The sequence below is a fragment of the Botryllus schlosseri genome, chromosome 14 (genome assembly GCF_051294905.1).
Source record: "Botryllus schlosseri isolate E-star chromosome 14, Bs_hap1, whole genome shotgun sequence".
NCBI classification, from domain to species: domain Eukaryota; kingdom Metazoa; phylum Chordata; class Ascidiacea; order Stolidobranchia; family Styelidae; genus Botryllus; species Botryllus schlosseri.
The window spans coordinates 15,909,259-15,925,988 of record NC_137249.1 but is presented as its reverse complement, the minus strand read 5'-3'; the positions used below and the strand labels follow the sequence as shown (position 1 = coordinate 15,925,988).

General features: G+C 39.7%; 4 protein-coding genes across 5 annotated transcripts in view; 2 read left to right on the top strand and 2 right to left on the bottom strand.

Moving 5' to 3' along the window:
- LOC145455873 (bridge-like lipid transfer protein family member 1) overlaps positions 1-2,262 on the top strand; it is a 72,319-nt gene extending 70,057 nt beyond the window's left edge. The window contains exon 81 of the mRNA XM_080333894.1: positions 791-2,262. Within this exon, the coding sequence (XP_080190020.1) occupies positions 791-989 (199 nt within the window). The 3' untranslated portion in view covers positions 990-2,262. The remainder of the gene's footprint in view (positions 1-790) is intronic.
- Positions 2,195-5,589, bottom strand: LOC145455872 (5-taurinomethyluridine-[tRNA] synthase subunit GTPB3, mitochondrial-like). 2 transcript variants are annotated; one of them, XM_080333893.1, is made up of 2 exons: positions 3,554-5,589; positions 2,195-2,332 (listed from the first exon to the last, which is right to left on the bottom strand). In XM_080333893.1, exons 1-2 carry the CDS (start codon positions 4,401-4,403, stop codon positions 2,292-2,294), a joined length of 891 nt encoding a protein of 296 aa, XP_080190019.1. In that variant the 5' UTR covers positions 4,404-5,589; the 3' UTR covers positions 2,195-2,291. The 2 variants fall into 2 exon arrangements, with proteins under 2 accessions (XP_080190019.1, XP_080190018.1); XM_080333892.1 differs by lacking the exon at positions 2,195-2,332 and having other exon boundaries at positions 2,730-5,587.
- A 1,058-nt stretch (positions 5,590-6,647) lies between these two features.
- LOC145454970 (pfs47 receptor-like) lies at positions 6,648-9,134 on the top strand. Its single transcript, XM_080332898.1, has 2 exons — positions 6,648-7,179; positions 8,722-9,134. Exons 1-2 carry the CDS (start codon positions 6,701-6,703, stop codon positions 8,987-8,989), a joined length of 747 nt encoding a protein of 248 aa, XP_080189024.1. The 5' UTR covers positions 6,648-6,700; the 3' UTR covers positions 8,990-9,134.
- Positions 9,135-10,836: 1,702 nt separating this feature from the next.
- LOC145454968 (cilia- and flagella-associated protein 298-like) lies at positions 10,837-16,559 on the bottom strand. The gene is made up of 6 exons (XM_080332897.1): positions 16,333-16,559; positions 15,985-16,090; positions 15,341-15,470; positions 15,133-15,283; positions 13,891-14,126; positions 10,837-11,126 (listed from the first exon to the last, which is right to left on the bottom strand). The coding sequence occupies exons 1-6, from the start codon at positions 16,469-16,471 to the stop codon at positions 11,016-11,018; spliced, it is 873 nt and encodes a 290-aa protein (XP_080189023.1). The 5' UTR covers positions 16,472-16,559; the 3' UTR covers positions 10,837-11,015.
- Between the last annotated feature and the right edge of the window lie 171 nt (positions 16,560-16,730).

The following is a 16,730-nucleotide window of genomic DNA, read 5'->3' as shown; positions in this document are numbered from 1 at the left end:
CATATTGTAGCTCAATTCCTTTATGTAGTATGCGGTAAACGTATGCTGCGACACTCAGGTTTTCTTTCACTGATACAGCAGCACGGACTCACGTTGCCACTTGCAACATATGCGTAATCACCGTACTCCATTCTCCATTACAATGGCTTTCTGGAGAAAATGGCCGCGGCCAAAAATATTTTTTCGATCCGCGCTTCAATTTGAGACCACTTCATTTTTAGAGCGCGGTGCCTCTTCAATGACGAACTCAAATAACTTCGCTTCTGCGAATTGGAATTGCGTCAAATTTGTTTTGCATCGTTTCTGTAGACCACTAAACGATTTCATGGGTTTGACGGTAAAATTTTAAAAAATATCATTTTCAGAATTCAAAATTTTCAAATTCCTGTGTGTTCACATCTACTAGTTGGAATCGTGCCAATTTTAGTCTGCAGCGTTTATGTAGGTAACCTAACAAATTAATCAGTGAATCCCCGGAATACGAAAAAAAAGGTATTTTTGTAAGACTCCAAGGTGTTGTCTACCGTGATTCAGGGGCTATTTCACTCGGTTCTTGCTACAATTTCACAGCTGCAACACTGTATCCAACTTTTCAAAATCCAACTTGAGAAAAGTAATTTGTTTAGCCCAAAAACCGTTCAAATGGAAGTAGCCTACTCCAAAAGCTTAACCTTCTTCAGCACTCCGAAAAAAGCGAGTAGGCTACATCTCTGACCATCTCGGACTACCAGGAGCGAATATTTTCTGATGTCGGATCGTGTGACTTATTTTCTGCCATTCCTATTCACAGCCTCATATCGTGGGCTGGTCGCAGAATCGAACCGGTCGGCGTCGACTACATTCTACAGAAACTCGGCTTCCAACACGCGCGCACCACCATCCCGAAATGGTTACAACGCGGCGTACTCGACCTTCTCGATAAAGGCCTGGCGATCACAGTCGAAAAATTGGTCGTCGCCATAATAAGCGAGCAAAGGCGGAAGCAATGATTTGTGTTGGGTCCGTTGTGCTCGCATTATATGCATCACCGAACCACTGGCAAAAAAAAGACTTCTATATTAACTTGGAGAGCGTGATCTATCGGCACTGTTGACAATCACCATTGCTGGATCGTTTCAAATACCTGTCTGTACCTGCAGTTTTGGAAGGACCATGCTGCCCGTGCAGATATAGTACGCCTACCGACATAACGGCCTAAATATGTCGCGGTCATTATTCACATTTGAGGTAGTTTGTACATAGACAATCATTTCAATGTGAGATTAGCATCCTGATCTAAATAATACCACGGGAAGTAGGCTGTCTGGGGTCGACTTGTGTGCTGCAGTTCATGTTTGTACGGCGTGGCGCTTTCTTCTAATTAATTGGCTGGAAAATATGTGTCTCGCTTGTAAAAACAATGTATTTTCATATTTTGCGATCAATTATGGCATACTTTGACGTATGTATGAAAACCCTGTCGTGATGCTGGCAATGCAGCATTGAAAAAGAGTATAACTAGCCCCGCAAGCTCTACATTCTACAATAACGATCTCTGTCAATCATCATCAAAAAGAGCAAGTTGATTGTGTTCAAGTACAACTTCACTTCAAATGAGAGTTGTGGATCTTGAGACAACTCCCTGATGTCAAACATATTTTAAAGTGTCATTGTCAACCTAAACGCACTGTGTCTCAAGCATGAACAATTGAACATTGTATCTTCTGCAATTGTGTACCAAATTGGCCCCTGATTACATGGGCCTAGCCAGGTGCATCTTACAAGTACTTCGAGTATGACAAACGGTTTTCGTAGTACTAAGTATTTGCGTTGAGAGAGTTGTGTCCATGTTTCTGATTCAAGTGTCAACTTGAATTACGATTTCTCCTTTTTGTTGTCGGTTTTGTAGCAAAGTTCCGAATTGAGAACCTTTTAAGCAGCCTACGTACGTGTCTCTTTATTTGTAGTATAGATCTGAAATGTGTATAGTCGCTAGAACTTTTATAGTTCTCAAATCCACTTGAATGCACTTGTTGAACTTATCGCTTATGGTTTGCGTGATTCGTAGACCTGTTAGAAATAATGATGCCCTGTGTTTTCAATTGCGGTTGCATTTAAGTTGAATTGATGACTTAATTTTATGTAAATGTATGAAAGTCAAGGCTGAAAATTCTTCCATGATAATAGTTGCTGAATATATTTCTGCTATGCAACTGTCACTTGGTTTTGGTTTTCTACTGCTGGATCCAATTGATTATCTAATAAAACTTGAGTTACAACTAAGTTACTGGCTTGATGGTCTTGGTCGCAGACTATGCTGTCTTTTCGAAGAGGTTCGGAGAGTGTGAAGTTGCTGCATTGAGAAAGGTTAGAAGAGTTATATAGAATTATATTTGTATACTATTAAAACGAGTGACTTCAAAGGCAGGCCAATACTGACATTCATGATAGGCAGTATGGGAAGTACTGCATTGTGGCCCGACAACCGATACCATCAGCTAAATTCACTGATGATACTTACTAAAACGGTCAAGTATGTTCCACAGTTTTCAAAGTCGAACTACTTATAATATTTTGGAATTTCTAGACTAGTAATTTTTGGCGGACGGAAATTGTAACAACAATGGGACATCATGATAACTAAATGTAATTTCAAAACCGCGGCGTCATTCTCCGTTGAAAACAGATTCACGCTACCTTCAATTCCAAGGCAGGGTGTCAATTTTTCTATCGTATGAAAAACCCGCATGTACAGGAAAATATCTTTTAAATCGATCCTTGAAAATAACCGTTTTACGTGATGTATTAAATTTTGAAAACAACTGTTTATTTATCCAACATTTACTAGGTATTGATATTAGCTGTATGTCTAATAACATTCCCACAATGACATGACATGCTTCATATCGCTAAGCCTACTTCCCGATACAAAAATCACGAAAAATAACATCAAGAATATCTTCGGCACCGATCTTTCCAGTTAATTTGCCCAAATTATTCATAGCAAGTCTCAAGTGCTCTGCGGCGATGACAACATCGTCCTTTAAAACACTTTGACAATGACACAGTTCCGTAAAGCAATTTGCGACATGAGCACGGTGCCTCTCTTGAGTGAGACTTGGACTGAATGGCGACGAATCATCGCCCAAGCAAAGAATTTTTACTTGGTTAGAGAGATCGTTCAAAAACTGCTTAAACCCGGTTTGAGTTGTGCAAGACAGGGTCGTCACCATCATATCCGAATCGCAGTTTTTGAGACTTGATTTTAGAATTTCCATTTGAGAAGACTTCATCAAGTCGATTTTATTAATGACAATTAATGTACGCTGGTTTTCATTAATGCAGTCTAACTGTTTGTTGATGCTTTTGACATACGTAGTAAGGTTGGACTGAATAATTTCCATGGCATCTATAACAAAAATTACTAAATCAGCAATCAAAGCGGCTTCTTTCGCTCTACGAACACCTTCACTTTCAATAACATCAGTTGTGTCTCTGATACCAGCTGTGTCACTGATTATAACAGGAAACCCGTTGACATCTATCGTGCTTTGTAGCACATCTCGTGTCGTACCTGCAATCGGAGATACGATGGCTGTCTGCTTGGTTGTCAGTAGATTCAGCAAGCTGCTTTTGCCCACGTTAGGTTTTCCGACGATAGCCAAACGAACTCCGGAACGCAGAAGCTCACCACGTCTTTTGTCATTCAGGTGCTCTTGAATTTGTGCGGCTAACGAATTTATTTTAGTTGTGACATCGTCGATGACATCATCATCAATGTGCTGATCTTCTCCGAAATCGATGTAGGCCTCTAAATGGGCGAGGCAGTTGAGTAGATCTTTACCCCAAGTCTCCACGACAGATTTTAAAAGCCCGTCCATTTGTTTTAGAGCCTGCTTCCTCTGTTCTTCCGTTTCAGCGTGGATCAAGTCTCCAAGTCCCTCTACCTCTGTAAGGTCTAATTTTCCATTTAAAAATGCTCGCTTTGTGTATTCTCCTGCTTCCGCGTGATTCAATCCCGGTAATTCTGACAAGGCTCGAAATATTGAAGATACAACAGCATTCCCACCGTGTACATGTAACTCACAAACATCCTCGCCTGTGAAACTGTGTGGTCGAGGAAACCAGATGACCATTGCTTTATCTAGATGCTCGCCAGAATGATGATTGAAAATATTGGTGACCGTTGCATGTCTAGGTTTCGGTAAGGTTTGGAATCTTGTCATTTTCATGATGACATTTGCGCTTTCGTCACCGGAGACTCTAATCACTGCAACACCGCTTTTTCCGGGGGCTGATGACAAAGCATATATTGTGCTCTTGTTGCTATAGGATGATGCAAAATGCTGCTGTGGATTACTCCGGCAGCGCAGTATTGAAACAATACGCAGACCACAGTTTACCACAATACGCCGGAAAAGCATGGTAGTACCAATAGGGAATGATGGCCAAACCCAGTGATAGCCCAAATTACTAAACCGTTTATTATATTGGAAAGCACGAAAAAGTGAATTTATGAATGTAATATTAATACGGTATGTTTCCAAAGCAGAGCAGGCCTTCAAGCCTTTTGCAATGTTGGGTTTTTGAATTCAAGAAATTACATTTTTAGTTTTATAACTAGGTCAGATTAAGCAGATCAAATATGATAAAGCTCTCTACACCTACTCACAGCTCACACTATATTTGTCACTATATGACATACGCATAGCCTACCAGATGCGAGATATAATATACGGATATGGATATCAAAAGAGAATGTTACACATATCTCCTAAAGAGTCAAAATTGAAAACAAAGCGTTGTTGCTAATACAGAAACATCGGTAGCATCGCTTAATCATTCGGTCCTTCACACCCCTGCACTGACATACAGAGCACTACTACAACAAACTCCCTCGTGAGCAGACTTGGACAACTAGATAATTCTAGTTGTCTAATTTCACTAAATTAGAGCAAAATGCCAGTAATCTAATTCTAATCTAATTTGTGAAATGCTTCTATGCTCTAATTCTAATTCTAATCTAATTAGCGAAATGTTCTTATGCTCTAATTCTAATTCTAATCTAATTTGTGAAATGTCCGTATTCTCTAATTGTTTTCCTGAAAATTCCTCTTTGTCCGAGGCATATTGCACTATTGCAGTGAGTTAACAAGAATATCCCGCTTGAGCAGGAAAATCCAGTGCCAAGCCGCCATCGCCTTACATCGTACAGTCATAGTAGATATTATGACGAATATAGGATGCTAGAGTAGCTTGTAGTCTGCGAACAACATTCTAGTTTCTAAAACTTTACGTTAGTACATCGCCATTCTGACTAACATGGGCGATGCCCACGGTTACCATAAAAGAAGTAATATTTCATTAAAGTATAGTAAAAATCGAGCCAAGCTTGGTGTACAGAAGTTAACCATTCTCATGTTATGGGAATGCACTGTTGTTGTTGTTTATTAAACAAAAATATGTGGCGCTTATCGCCTCACGGCCTTTTGCACCACGCACTGTGATTAGATGTGTTGATGATGACTGCATTTTGCTGTATTCATTTCCCATATACAATTTCATTCAATTTCCAAGTTTTTGCGAACTAAGTATATAGCTCTGATTCTAATTCTAATCTAATCTGGAAAAAGCTTAGTAGCTCTAATTCTAATTCTAATCTAATTTGAAAAAAGTTGTGTAGCTCTAATTCTAATTCTAATCTAATTTGAAAAAACTGTGGAGCTATAATTCTAATTCTAATCTAATTCAGAAAAGCTGAAAATTTTCTAGTTGTCCAAGTCTGCTCGTGAGCGAACTCACCAGTTGCAGTTGCATGATGGGGGCTTCCCCCGGGGATTGCCGAGTCAAATTATTGCAGGTATCCTAAAATTAATAATACAAGAAAATTCGCTTTATTTAAAATAAAAAAACTTGACGCTTCGATAGTTTAGATCACATCAGGACACAAGACGTGAACCTCTTGCAGCAATCTCCTTCCACTTAGTGGCGCTTTGCAATGTAGCAGGATAATAATAACATGTATTTCGGAATATTCAGATGGAGATGATTGAATGATGACTTCCCGTTTGTACTGGCTCTCAGGTTTAACGAATTTAGTCAGAAGTATCTTCTAGTTTTTTAAGAAGTTATGTGATAGAGTCTATCCATTCATGTGTTTCAATTCCTAAATATATTTCTATGTTCCGCCATCCGTCATATTTTATTGGAAATTTAATGCTGGTGCGTTATATTTGCATTGAGAAAATGGATTAGAATTGGATATCGACATGGAACGTCCGTTTCCACGCCACTATTGTACAGATTAGAGTCGGTATGGTTGGCAGACTTGGATATATCTCAGACATGATTCCTAATAAATACAAGATCGTTCGAGAATCTATATATCTAGCGTCTGGTCTAACGTTCTATTTTGATATCATTTCGTTTTTTTATGAGTCGTGTATGATCAGCAGTCAGCACAATATCTTCCCTCACAATCGCAATTAAACAACACGTCATTGTCAATATTGAATCATAATCAATTGTTAATTTTGTTCAATATTCGCACACAACGAAAAAAGCGTACCAGCCAACACTTGTTGATGTTGTGGCAAGTGGATCAGGAGATCATCTAGGTCAGCTACATTTCGATTAATTGAATGAACATTTTAGATCAAACTACATAGTCCAACTCCATTTATTTTCTTCCATTCATCAGTTCAAATTGCGATACGTGAATATGCATCGAGAATCAATACATCTTGGGCAGTATCCGAAGACTGTACCACCATACAAATGGGTTCCTAGCCCGAGCCCCAGTGACCCCATACCACATGAAGCTGTACGCGGCGGAAAACTGGAGACGGGCGAGATTTCTTACATCGGCCGAACACGATTCCGTGATCAAGATGCGTCCGGGTTCTTCACAGACGAAGACCGCCAGCTACACGCCTCGTATGGCTGTAGAGAACATGTCACTGCTAACTTTGAAATTCTGATCGTTTCGAATCAAGAAGAAGTGCTACTATGGCAGAGGTGCTCCAATGGGCTCTGTCCAAGTGATGGGTTGCATGAACCGTTAATGGTTCGAGAACCAGATGGGGCAGAGGAAAGTATGATTGTTGGGCGTACCTGCACTCCTTTAATTGAAGGGAGGACTGTTGATGGGGATTCCATACAACTCACAAGATTCGCACTCACTGGCACGGATATTTGCAGGTATCATTGAACGATTCTTATATCATTAGTATTTTAACCCCATCAAATCATCCAGCGATACAAATACAAAGAGTTGAAGCCTTCCTTAATATGAGGCTGTGCAGCAGTTGATTGCCAGAGCTAACCTATTTTGCATTTTAATGTTTATTTGTTTAATAATATAGAGCAGGGGTGGGAAAACTTTCTAGCTCGCGGGCCGCATTCAACATTTGAATCCATTCGCGGCCGCACTATATACAATTGGGGTTATAAACCGAAACACAACATTGGTACTAGTACTTGATTATATAGTGAGGATATGGAGATCATATATATGTGTATTCAAAATAAGGGGAGACATTGATTTGATGATAACGTACACTGGTCAGAAATGTTGGCAAGATTTTATAAGTTGGTCGACTCAATAACCAATTTATCAAAACTAGGGGTGAAAGTCGGTTGTCCGATTCTTAGAACAAGATGGAAATTTGAATCTCTGAACAGCAATCTGTTCATAGGTTTGCTGATTCCACTTTTCAACTCCAGGACACACAATGCTGACAGCATCATAACCAATCTAACAGATGTTTGCCGATGGCAGAATTAACGGCCTTTGATCGATCAGCATCAATCTTAAGCGGATGAGTCAAGGGTGAGCTTTTCACTGATCGTGATGCACGTGTTCTGATAAATCCGGGGACATATTGGTTTATGCGCTCCTGCAGACGTTTTGACGTTCTTCCCACGTAGCCACAATCACAGTGGCACTTATATTCGTACACTACATTACTTTGTTGAAGCGCAGGCAGAACATCTTTGCGTGTTGAAGGGAGCAGTTATGTTGTTGTAAAAATCACATTGGTTTTGACTGTGTCGTAACACTTACTGACCGCAGAAATCAAGTGTTTTTCATAGCGGGTGGAAATGGGGTCAATCCAGGGTAGATGGATATAAAAATCTTTTATTGTTCGTTCGGTGGGCTCTGTTTGTTTTTCTGTGTTGAATTGCGTTAATTTCCTCTCTATGCCACGGCTGATGAAGTGTTCAGGGTAACCGTTATCAAGTAAGATTTTTCGGATGTTGTCAAATTCTAAACTCAGTTTGTTACCTTAGTTTACCTTAGTTATCTATAATTGAACGCTCTCTCTTTCATGCTGGTGACGTCATATTTTGTCATACGATTGTTGATATACGATGTTCTTTCCAATTCTCCACTAGTTGCTGACGATTACCCCTGACGAGTGTCAGCCGAAAATATTCGGGTTCATTTCAATATGAATATACTATTCAATTGTATATTTTGGCTTCTGAGAGCACATGGTGGGATGATTTTTTTATGTTTCGAAATGGAGATTCATCAGACACATCATATGACTGGCTGGTACCATGCAACATTCATGAGTCCACCAATTGAAAGATTTCATCACTAAATAAGCATTGATATTATCAGGTGGATGGCTTGGTTGGGCAGCAATATCCTATTTCAACCAATTACTGAGTATGACTAGGTATTGTGGAAATGGTATGGTTGGGATATTGTCATGGTGAGAATCCTGTTTTTAGACCTGGAAAGATACATGGAAGTCATCGTTGCCTTTATGTACCATACTCTGGTCGAGAATTCGTGTTCACCGGTCACGAAATGCTGATGCTCAAAAAATCTCCAGGCACGCTCAAGGATATATGCCGTTTCGTGATTTTGAAGAGTATGACGCCCCCGACCACCCATTCCGTTAACAAATTGCCACTGCCCGCAAATTTGAAGAAATTTTTACAGAATGTTCAAGAGGTTAGGCCTACCAATCGTTTTGGTTCTGACTGCTGGTGGTGATTCGTGACCTGACTTCACATCGAAAACCCTGTATCATCTTCTCAGTGAAATGGATGCAAAAGTAAAGTATTACTGTAATTTTCTCCTGTGATGATAATTATCGACTCAAAGATTTCTTTAATTCTAGCATATTACAGATGTTCAGTTATTTTTCATTGTTTGACTGCTAATGATGTGATGATATGTAGCTCATCTTTGTGGCGTTGTCATTTCACTGTCGTCGAGCATGGCCACATTCTAGACAAAGTACAAACTGATTCTACAGAATGAATACTAGTCAGCGCTCACGATTACTTGACCATTAATTTATCTACCTTTATTTTCATTGCTAAACCTTTTCATGTCATCTTCTGGTACCTTTAATTCAGTCCACATGCCACCTACTTGCATGTTCGAGGTCTGTGGGTACTGGTTGAAAGACTGCTTCGAGTTTTGTCGGCTCCTTCCTATCTTTTCATGTTATCGCAATCTTGTGGCGTTTTGAAATGATGAAATTATTAGTAAACTAAACTCAACTGGATCCCGGCAAGCAATCACATGCCTAATGTTAATTCTAATGGGATTCGGCATATAATGCTTAATCTTATGCACTGATGAATGAATTCTCACTCAGACGGTTTTACGATATGTATGAATTGATCATACATATATGCATACACCTATTGCAGGTTTGAAATATATATTACTCAATTTAATCTTTGTGCTTTATGGCGACTGCTGGTTACAGTCATGATTGTAGGGCGTGTAAGCGGTAGATTATTGAGGAAACAATTATGATACTATATATAGTGTGGTTTGTCGGAAATTCTACAGAACTCTGGTACAAATTTTGCCAATCCTTTGATCAGGATGGTTGAAGGATTCTGCGATCGTGGTATTCAAAGCAACTCCACAACAGTAATTTCCAGGTCTTTCTGCTATACTTTGACTACTGTGTCTACTACAGGACGATCATCGAGCTGCGTTGGAGGACAAAGGGCCCACTTCCTTGTCCAGCGGCATATGCACATCATGCACTCATGTAATGCATATGCACAGATCGTGTGTATGTGTATTGTGTATCATGAGTCGGTGTATATGCCGCAAAAAAAACATCAAGGACAAAATTGAAACTACGTCCTTTCCTTAGCCCTTCGTACTCGAATCTGGATAAATATATTCAAGCAGCCCAATGCTAAGTGGATTGACATCTCTGAGAGAGCCTATATTTTTCATATGAATAGATATTCTACTTTTAAGATTGATTGGTGAAATAGAGAATGCTTTGTAAAAGTGCGTCGTTGAGATATTTCAAGTTAGAAGATTAGTTAGAAAGCTTGGAGGATGTTATCTTAAATGACCGGAGAGAGCTATCATCAGCTTTAAACAGTTGAAGGGTTGTCGCGTGCTTTATGTAGGCAGGGAAATGCCCCGCACCGAAATCCGGATATCGTTAGTCTTAATATCCGGGTACTTTCCAGTCAAATTTTGGGAAATCCCTTACCATTTTCGATCGAAATCCAACAAATTTTCATGAAAACGCGACGGTGTTTCCCCCCGAATTCGACTGGAAAGTACCCGGATATTCAAATGAATGATATCCGGGTATCAACACAGGGTATTCCCGCACATCTTAAAGTGATCGACAAGTGAAGTGTTGTTAAAGCAACCAGCATTTGTTCCATTGTTTTCCAAATAATTCACGGCCTAATCACATGTCCCGTCAGGTTTAGAAAGTCAGTACCAGCGTCGTCCTCTCTGGATGAAATATTCGATACTGAATCATCCTTCCCTAAATGTCTGACTGTTGAGCTTAAACGCGATGTAATACATGAATTGATAGTCGGCTGTTCGCATCAGGATGACTATTGAGGATTTAACATTGTAATGCAAAAGGAACAATTCAATATACACAATAAAACCCGATACATCAATAAATAATGCATCAGATCGTCCTTTGTCTCTGAATGCCGTCGTGTCATCTGCTGGTCTTATTTGGCATCATTTGCAGCTGGTATCAGAGATCGTCCATTTTCTTACATTCCATTTAACGAGGCCCCCACTTGATATTCTGCATGCCTTGAAATTGTTTTTTTAGACTGCTAGGATCAGCCCATGCTGAGTTCATGTGTGTATTATCTTCAGTTTCCTCCAGTTTCTATAATGTAGAAGAAAGCATAAACACATTCACGTATGACAGTTTGAAACGATATATGAGGCGAAATATATATAGCTTCGCCCTCTGCACTAAATCAGTAGCTACATACTAGTGTCAAATTGCAAATATTTTCTACCAGTGTCGCCAGTCAGGGCCGTAACAGCACTTCGTCAGGCCCCCCAAAAAAACTTAGGTCTTGGGCCCCCCATAGGGTTATAGACCGGACTTCTGGGGGGCTTTGCCCCCCAGACCCCCCTCCGCCGATACACTGTTTACCGCTATTTATCATATTCATTGGGAGTTGGTTTAGTGAATCAGCTTTTATCGCCTAAGCGTGGAAAATTTCTAGAATTCATGATTGAATCGGTCAGTATGATCGGGAATGGCATATATATTGTTATCAATTTTTATCTTCTCTCTGCTCACGTAATCAGATTTGCCGGTAGAGCTGAGTGAGGTGTGTTTGAAAAGGTAGGACGACTCAATAATAATTAAACATCTTCGGGCGTATACCCGTTGGCAGGAACGAAACAGCACCTCGTCAGGCCCCAAAAAACGTTGGTCTTGGGCTCCCATAGGATGATAAAACGACCCCCCCCCCCATTCACGCTGTTCGCGTTTGTCACGAAATCAGCTGTACTGTATTGTAAGTCAGCGCAAAGCGCGAAAATTTTCGATAATTTATGATAAAATCAGTTAATCAGATCGGCGATTGCATATATATTATGCTATCAATTTATTGTCCTCTCTACAGGTAGAGCTGAGAGAAGTGTCTTGATAACGCGAGGGCCCGTAAATAATAATTAACAAAATATCGTCAACATGCAATCTTCACTATCTTTATAACGAACCTCAGATAAGCAATTCCAATCTACAATGTCCTAACTATTACAAACCTCGCCAAATTTATATGCTTGTGTACCTTAATCGAGACTTTAATCCTGGTGGCGACCAGGATCAAGAAGCAGCAGTCTATACTCAGTTGGTTGTGGCAGAATCTTACTAATCCACCTTTCTGGTCCGCAGAAAATCCAGCAACGTGCAAAATCGCCAGATTTATTATTTGATCTATATTTTTGGCCTCCACCCTTAGATTTACAGGTAGAGCTGAGAGAAGTGTCTTGAAAACGCGAGGGCCCGTAAATAATAATTAAACATCTTCGTTGATATGACTTCGTTACATGATGTTATTTCGTGACTTCCAGTCTGCTATATCAAAAAATATAGAATCGCCAAAACGTAGGCTTCTAAACTAAGAGACGCACACGATTTCAAATTGGTATTTCATCACTGGCATGAAATTTTTCCCAGCGGGATGGTATTTGTCTTGTGAGGTTCAGATTGCAAAGACAGGAACATTCGGCGCCAGTCATTTAGGCGCCTATGAACAATTAAACCTATATGTATTTTGTATATATAACGAAGTCTTCGGTCAGCGTAAGGGCATAGACCTTATCGGCCAAGGTTTTCTCGGTGCCGATCGTTCTGGCACACTTCTTGGAGTCGCATGTTATATGGCCTAAAACTTGATTGTATGTCTTAGTGGGTCGTGGCGCGGTAATGGCTCAATACCCAATAATAAAGATAACCAGCTACCTGAATCCGCGCGGAGCGCAAAAAAATTTTGAAAAAATTGCATAAATTTTCAAAATATACTCTATGATTTATGCTAATTCACGAAACAATTTTGGGCCCCCTTCGAGCTCGCCCCCCCCCCCAGTTAGGGCGATTTGGGGTGCGGAAGTTACGGTGCTGTCGCCAGTAATATTACTGCTTCGGTTAAGTTGACGCATTTGGTGATTTTAGCTCAGTAGCTCAGTGGTAAAACCTCCAACCTTGCAGATTGTATGTTCCATCCATGCTGGCTGACCCTAGAGCCCTGCCTACCACGAGTGAACCTAGTGCCATCCCCGACATCGGAAAGATTAGCAGAGTTAAAGAAGGAAGGACATCCAGCAAAAAAAGTTTAGACATATCACTAAGCACTGATACACTGAGACAACCACTCAAACGGGAGAAGCAAAAGGAATTGTAAGCTATCTACAAATGAAAGTCTCCCTAAATCACATCTTAAGATCTCTACTACAATACCAGACCAACAGGTATTGCCTTAAGCCAGTGTTCCTCAACCTTTTTGAGTTAGCAGACCAATAAATGTAACTACGACGACAAATAAATGCTGCTTGAAAGTAAATATTGGAAACTTCATTTAGGCTGCCTTTTGCTGTTAGTCGTGTGCTTATATAAAATTTTCTTCAAACGAAACCCCGTTTAAACCATATATTAGATTTTCATTGTGCGGTTTCTTTTGAAAGAACTGAGACATTTGCTGTTTTCTCCCCTCTATTATAATACCAAATGTCGCTCAACTGTACTGTAGAAATGCAATGAGTTTTGGTAAAAAGTCATCTTAGCTTACACATATATAACTGGTCTTATACGAGTGGCAGGCTACTTTGAAACATATGCACACAACATTTGCAGTATTGCGATGTGTGCGGAAAGTCCAAAGTAGACCATGTATACTATTATGATACCACGTTGAAAAATATGTTACAAATTTTGTAAATCATTTCTGTAATTAATTAAATAATGCGTTCCACTTCTTGCCTTTCGGACGTACCGGCAGGAAACTTGACACGGACTGTAACCGGTTCGCGGAAAAGCGGATGAGAACCGCTGTCTTAGCCCATTCACTATTTTACTCATTTAATACTGAATCCACATCGCTGATAGAAGCGATTAACTTTGGATTTTTATTTACCTTCAATTCTTCCTGCCTCCTGTACGCGTGTAGCATCATTTGTTTCTTCTGATCTTCCGTAACAATTGGCTCTCGTCCTGGCGGTCCCGTGCCTTTCTTCTGAAGCTTCGCTACGATTTTGGTTTTATCATTCTTGCCGACGTAGTCTTCCAGCTTTTTTCCGGGCAAGAGCTCTTTGCCGGCCCACCACAGTGTTCCCTTGTCTTCCGAGATGATCTGCATCGACGCTTGAGTACCTGATTTTTTTTTTCGGAACAAGAAGTATTTTAAAATACAGTCAAAGCCGTCCGGAGTTAGTCAGTCACTTGTCGGAGTTTCCAAGTAGGTATTGCCTACTTGAAATACTTTCTCGTATGGCTATGTTATTAACATACTTCCACTTGACATTGTTTTTAGGAAAAAATTTCTCACTTGTTACGTTTAAATATTGAAAAGCAGAGAGCAGTTTGAGATGAGTTTGCCCATGAAATACCACCTGTATCATGGTAACCGATTATATTTTCAAAGATTACCCCTATGTTTATTGTTTAGTGTCATCACTCATCAGTCTCCAGGATTCGACTTTGAATTTTTAAGGCAGTCATCTGAGATTGACTGCAACAAATATAACGCCTCGGACGAATCAAACACAACTACTTATGTACTATTCAAACCTTTGGTTCTCTACTTCCACATGAATTAGCATTGACATGTTCCAGAAATTGCTATTAGTGACTCTACTCGGAACTGAGTATCTATTTTCTGCATTTTTTTTTAATTTAAATTTGATTACCAATGCTAACTAATCTACATGATGCTCTGAACTTTTGATGCATGCAAAAATTCCCCGCAGAATGAGGACTTTAAAATAGAGCCGTAATTCTCAAGACGGAGTAGGAATTGTAAATAATTATGTGAAACGCATATTAGCATCAATATAATCTTGAGCTATTCTAGGCACATAACTCGAGAATGGCTTTAACCAATATTATCGAATAGCCAAGATCTAATGCCATACTTGAATCAGGCTGCAATAGCAGCTTTCGGGCTTAATGTATACAGCCCGATTCCATCTATACATCAAATCATTAGATGCATATATTATGTAAAACTTTCAAAACTTGTAATTCAACATATTCGGCATTCGATCTAGGAACCATTAATACAGGTCTGGCTAACATTGTGCTATTCCACAGGCACTCCACAAGTCTTAGCACAAGTACATGGGTATAAATAATATATCAAGTTCAAGTACTTGAATACCTGCCAGATCTTCCTTATTCTCCAGTTCCATTTGTATCGGATCGTGTGGTGGCAAGCCCATGGGATAAACTATCATTACAGCGCCGCGTAACTGATCTAAAGCGTCTTTCACCATTTCCTTTGTCATGCACGTGTTGGCATCGACGAGTTTCTGAGAATTTCAGAAATCGATGAGTATACTGTAAGATTTTCCAGATTGAAATTCCACCTTATCGATTCTAGCCTTTGCGTCTTTCAGAGTTTTTGTGAGAACTTCCGCCATTTTCTCATTGGGGGCTTGGCCATTCCGTCTGCCGATTTCGTCTTTGCAAAATACGGCACCTCCGCTCGGTATGCACCTGGGAGTATATCGGTGAGATGGCAATCACTTGATCATGATTTGATTCTTGAAAACAAGATTTTTTCATCGAAACGGGCACTTCTGAACCCAATGAAATCAAGTGAAAAGAGTGCGTGCAATTTTTTTTCAAAATGATTTCGCCTGGTCACGAGCAAATGAGATGTCTTATCAGCGGTGCTGAACCTACTTGTCATAGACCCAATGCGGTAAAATCCAAAGATAACAGACCACTAAATTATCAAAATTATCTAACCCAGTGTTTCGCAAACTTTTTTATACAACAGGCTGCAAACCAGGTGTCAAACCATCACGAAAGGCGTGAACATATATATTCTAATATCCATAATTCTCACTTCATAAATGTGACTTTAGTTCACAAATAGTGCTAGTATAGTTTACGGACTTTCTCAAACAATTTTCTCAAACAATTTTCTGTAGTCAATAGCGCCCCCTAGTTGCATAATTTGTAGCTAGCGCCCACTGATAGTCTGAGATATCAGAATCCATCTTACTTTTCTGCCCATTCATCTTTCAATTTTAATTCATCTATTTGTTCATCCGCAAGTCCTTGCATATTTGGTGGTAATGTGATGCCGTGTTTGGCGAGAAGTTCCAACTCTGAAAACAAAGCAGAGCACGTGAAATTTTGTCAAATTTTCCCTGATTTTTTCGTCCAGGACACAACTTCAATTATCGATCTTTTGGGGTCCTAACCCAGATATACCATTGACCATTAGTCATATTAAGCCACCTACGTTTATTTAGAAAGTCGCAAACATTTACGGCATTTTGACACCAGAGTAGTGAGCACAGTGGCTAGCATAGTAAAACTATAGCATTTCATATAACACTATACTCACCAGAACTGATTCTTTGAACCTTCAGTCTTGCATTATATATATGTATCAGCTGCGGCAGTAACTCTGATATTTCTATCGATCCCGGTACATCATATAAAAATTGAGATTCGTTCCCGTTTTTTATATGTAGACGAACCATATTTCCTCAGAATCTATTGAAAACACTTTCAACTCTAGTCTTCTATGTTCTGTTCAAGCTAGAGAAACCAAAACCATTCGAACGTTGGTTCGGGGGATTCCCCGTTGTAACTAGAGATGCGCTGTCTCTAGTGACATGGAAAATTCTAGTACACATCCTTTGCCTTGTCATTATAACGCATGATTATAGATCAATAAATCAGAAAAAAATAGTAAGGCCCTGATTTAAATTAGCGCACTTCCGATGTTCTTATTTTGTC

Coding starts and splice junctions, on each gene's coding strand:
- LOC145454970 (XM_080332898.1), top strand. CDS start 6,701: ATGCATCGAGAATCAATACATCTTGGGCAGTATCCGAAGACTGTACCA. Junction 7,180..8,721: donor ACTGGCACGGATATTTGCAG/GTATCATTGAAC, acceptor TCCTGTTTTTAG/ACCTGGAAAGATACATGGAA.
- LOC145454968 (XM_080332897.1), bottom strand. CDS start 16,471: ATGGTTCGTCTACATATAAAAAACGGGAACGAATCTCAATTTTTATAT. Junction 15,284..15,340: donor CAAAGGCTAGAATCGATAAG/GTGGAATTTCAA, acceptor TGAAATTCTCAG/AAACTCGTCGATGCCAACAC. Junction 11,127..13,890: donor GGAGGCAGGAAGAATTGAAG/GTAAATAAAAAT, acceptor TCTACATTATAG/AAACTGGAGGAAACTGAAGA.
- LOC145455872 (XM_080333892.1), bottom strand. CDS start 4,403: ATGCTTTTCCGGCGTATTGTGGTAAACTGTGGTCTGCGTATTGTTTCA.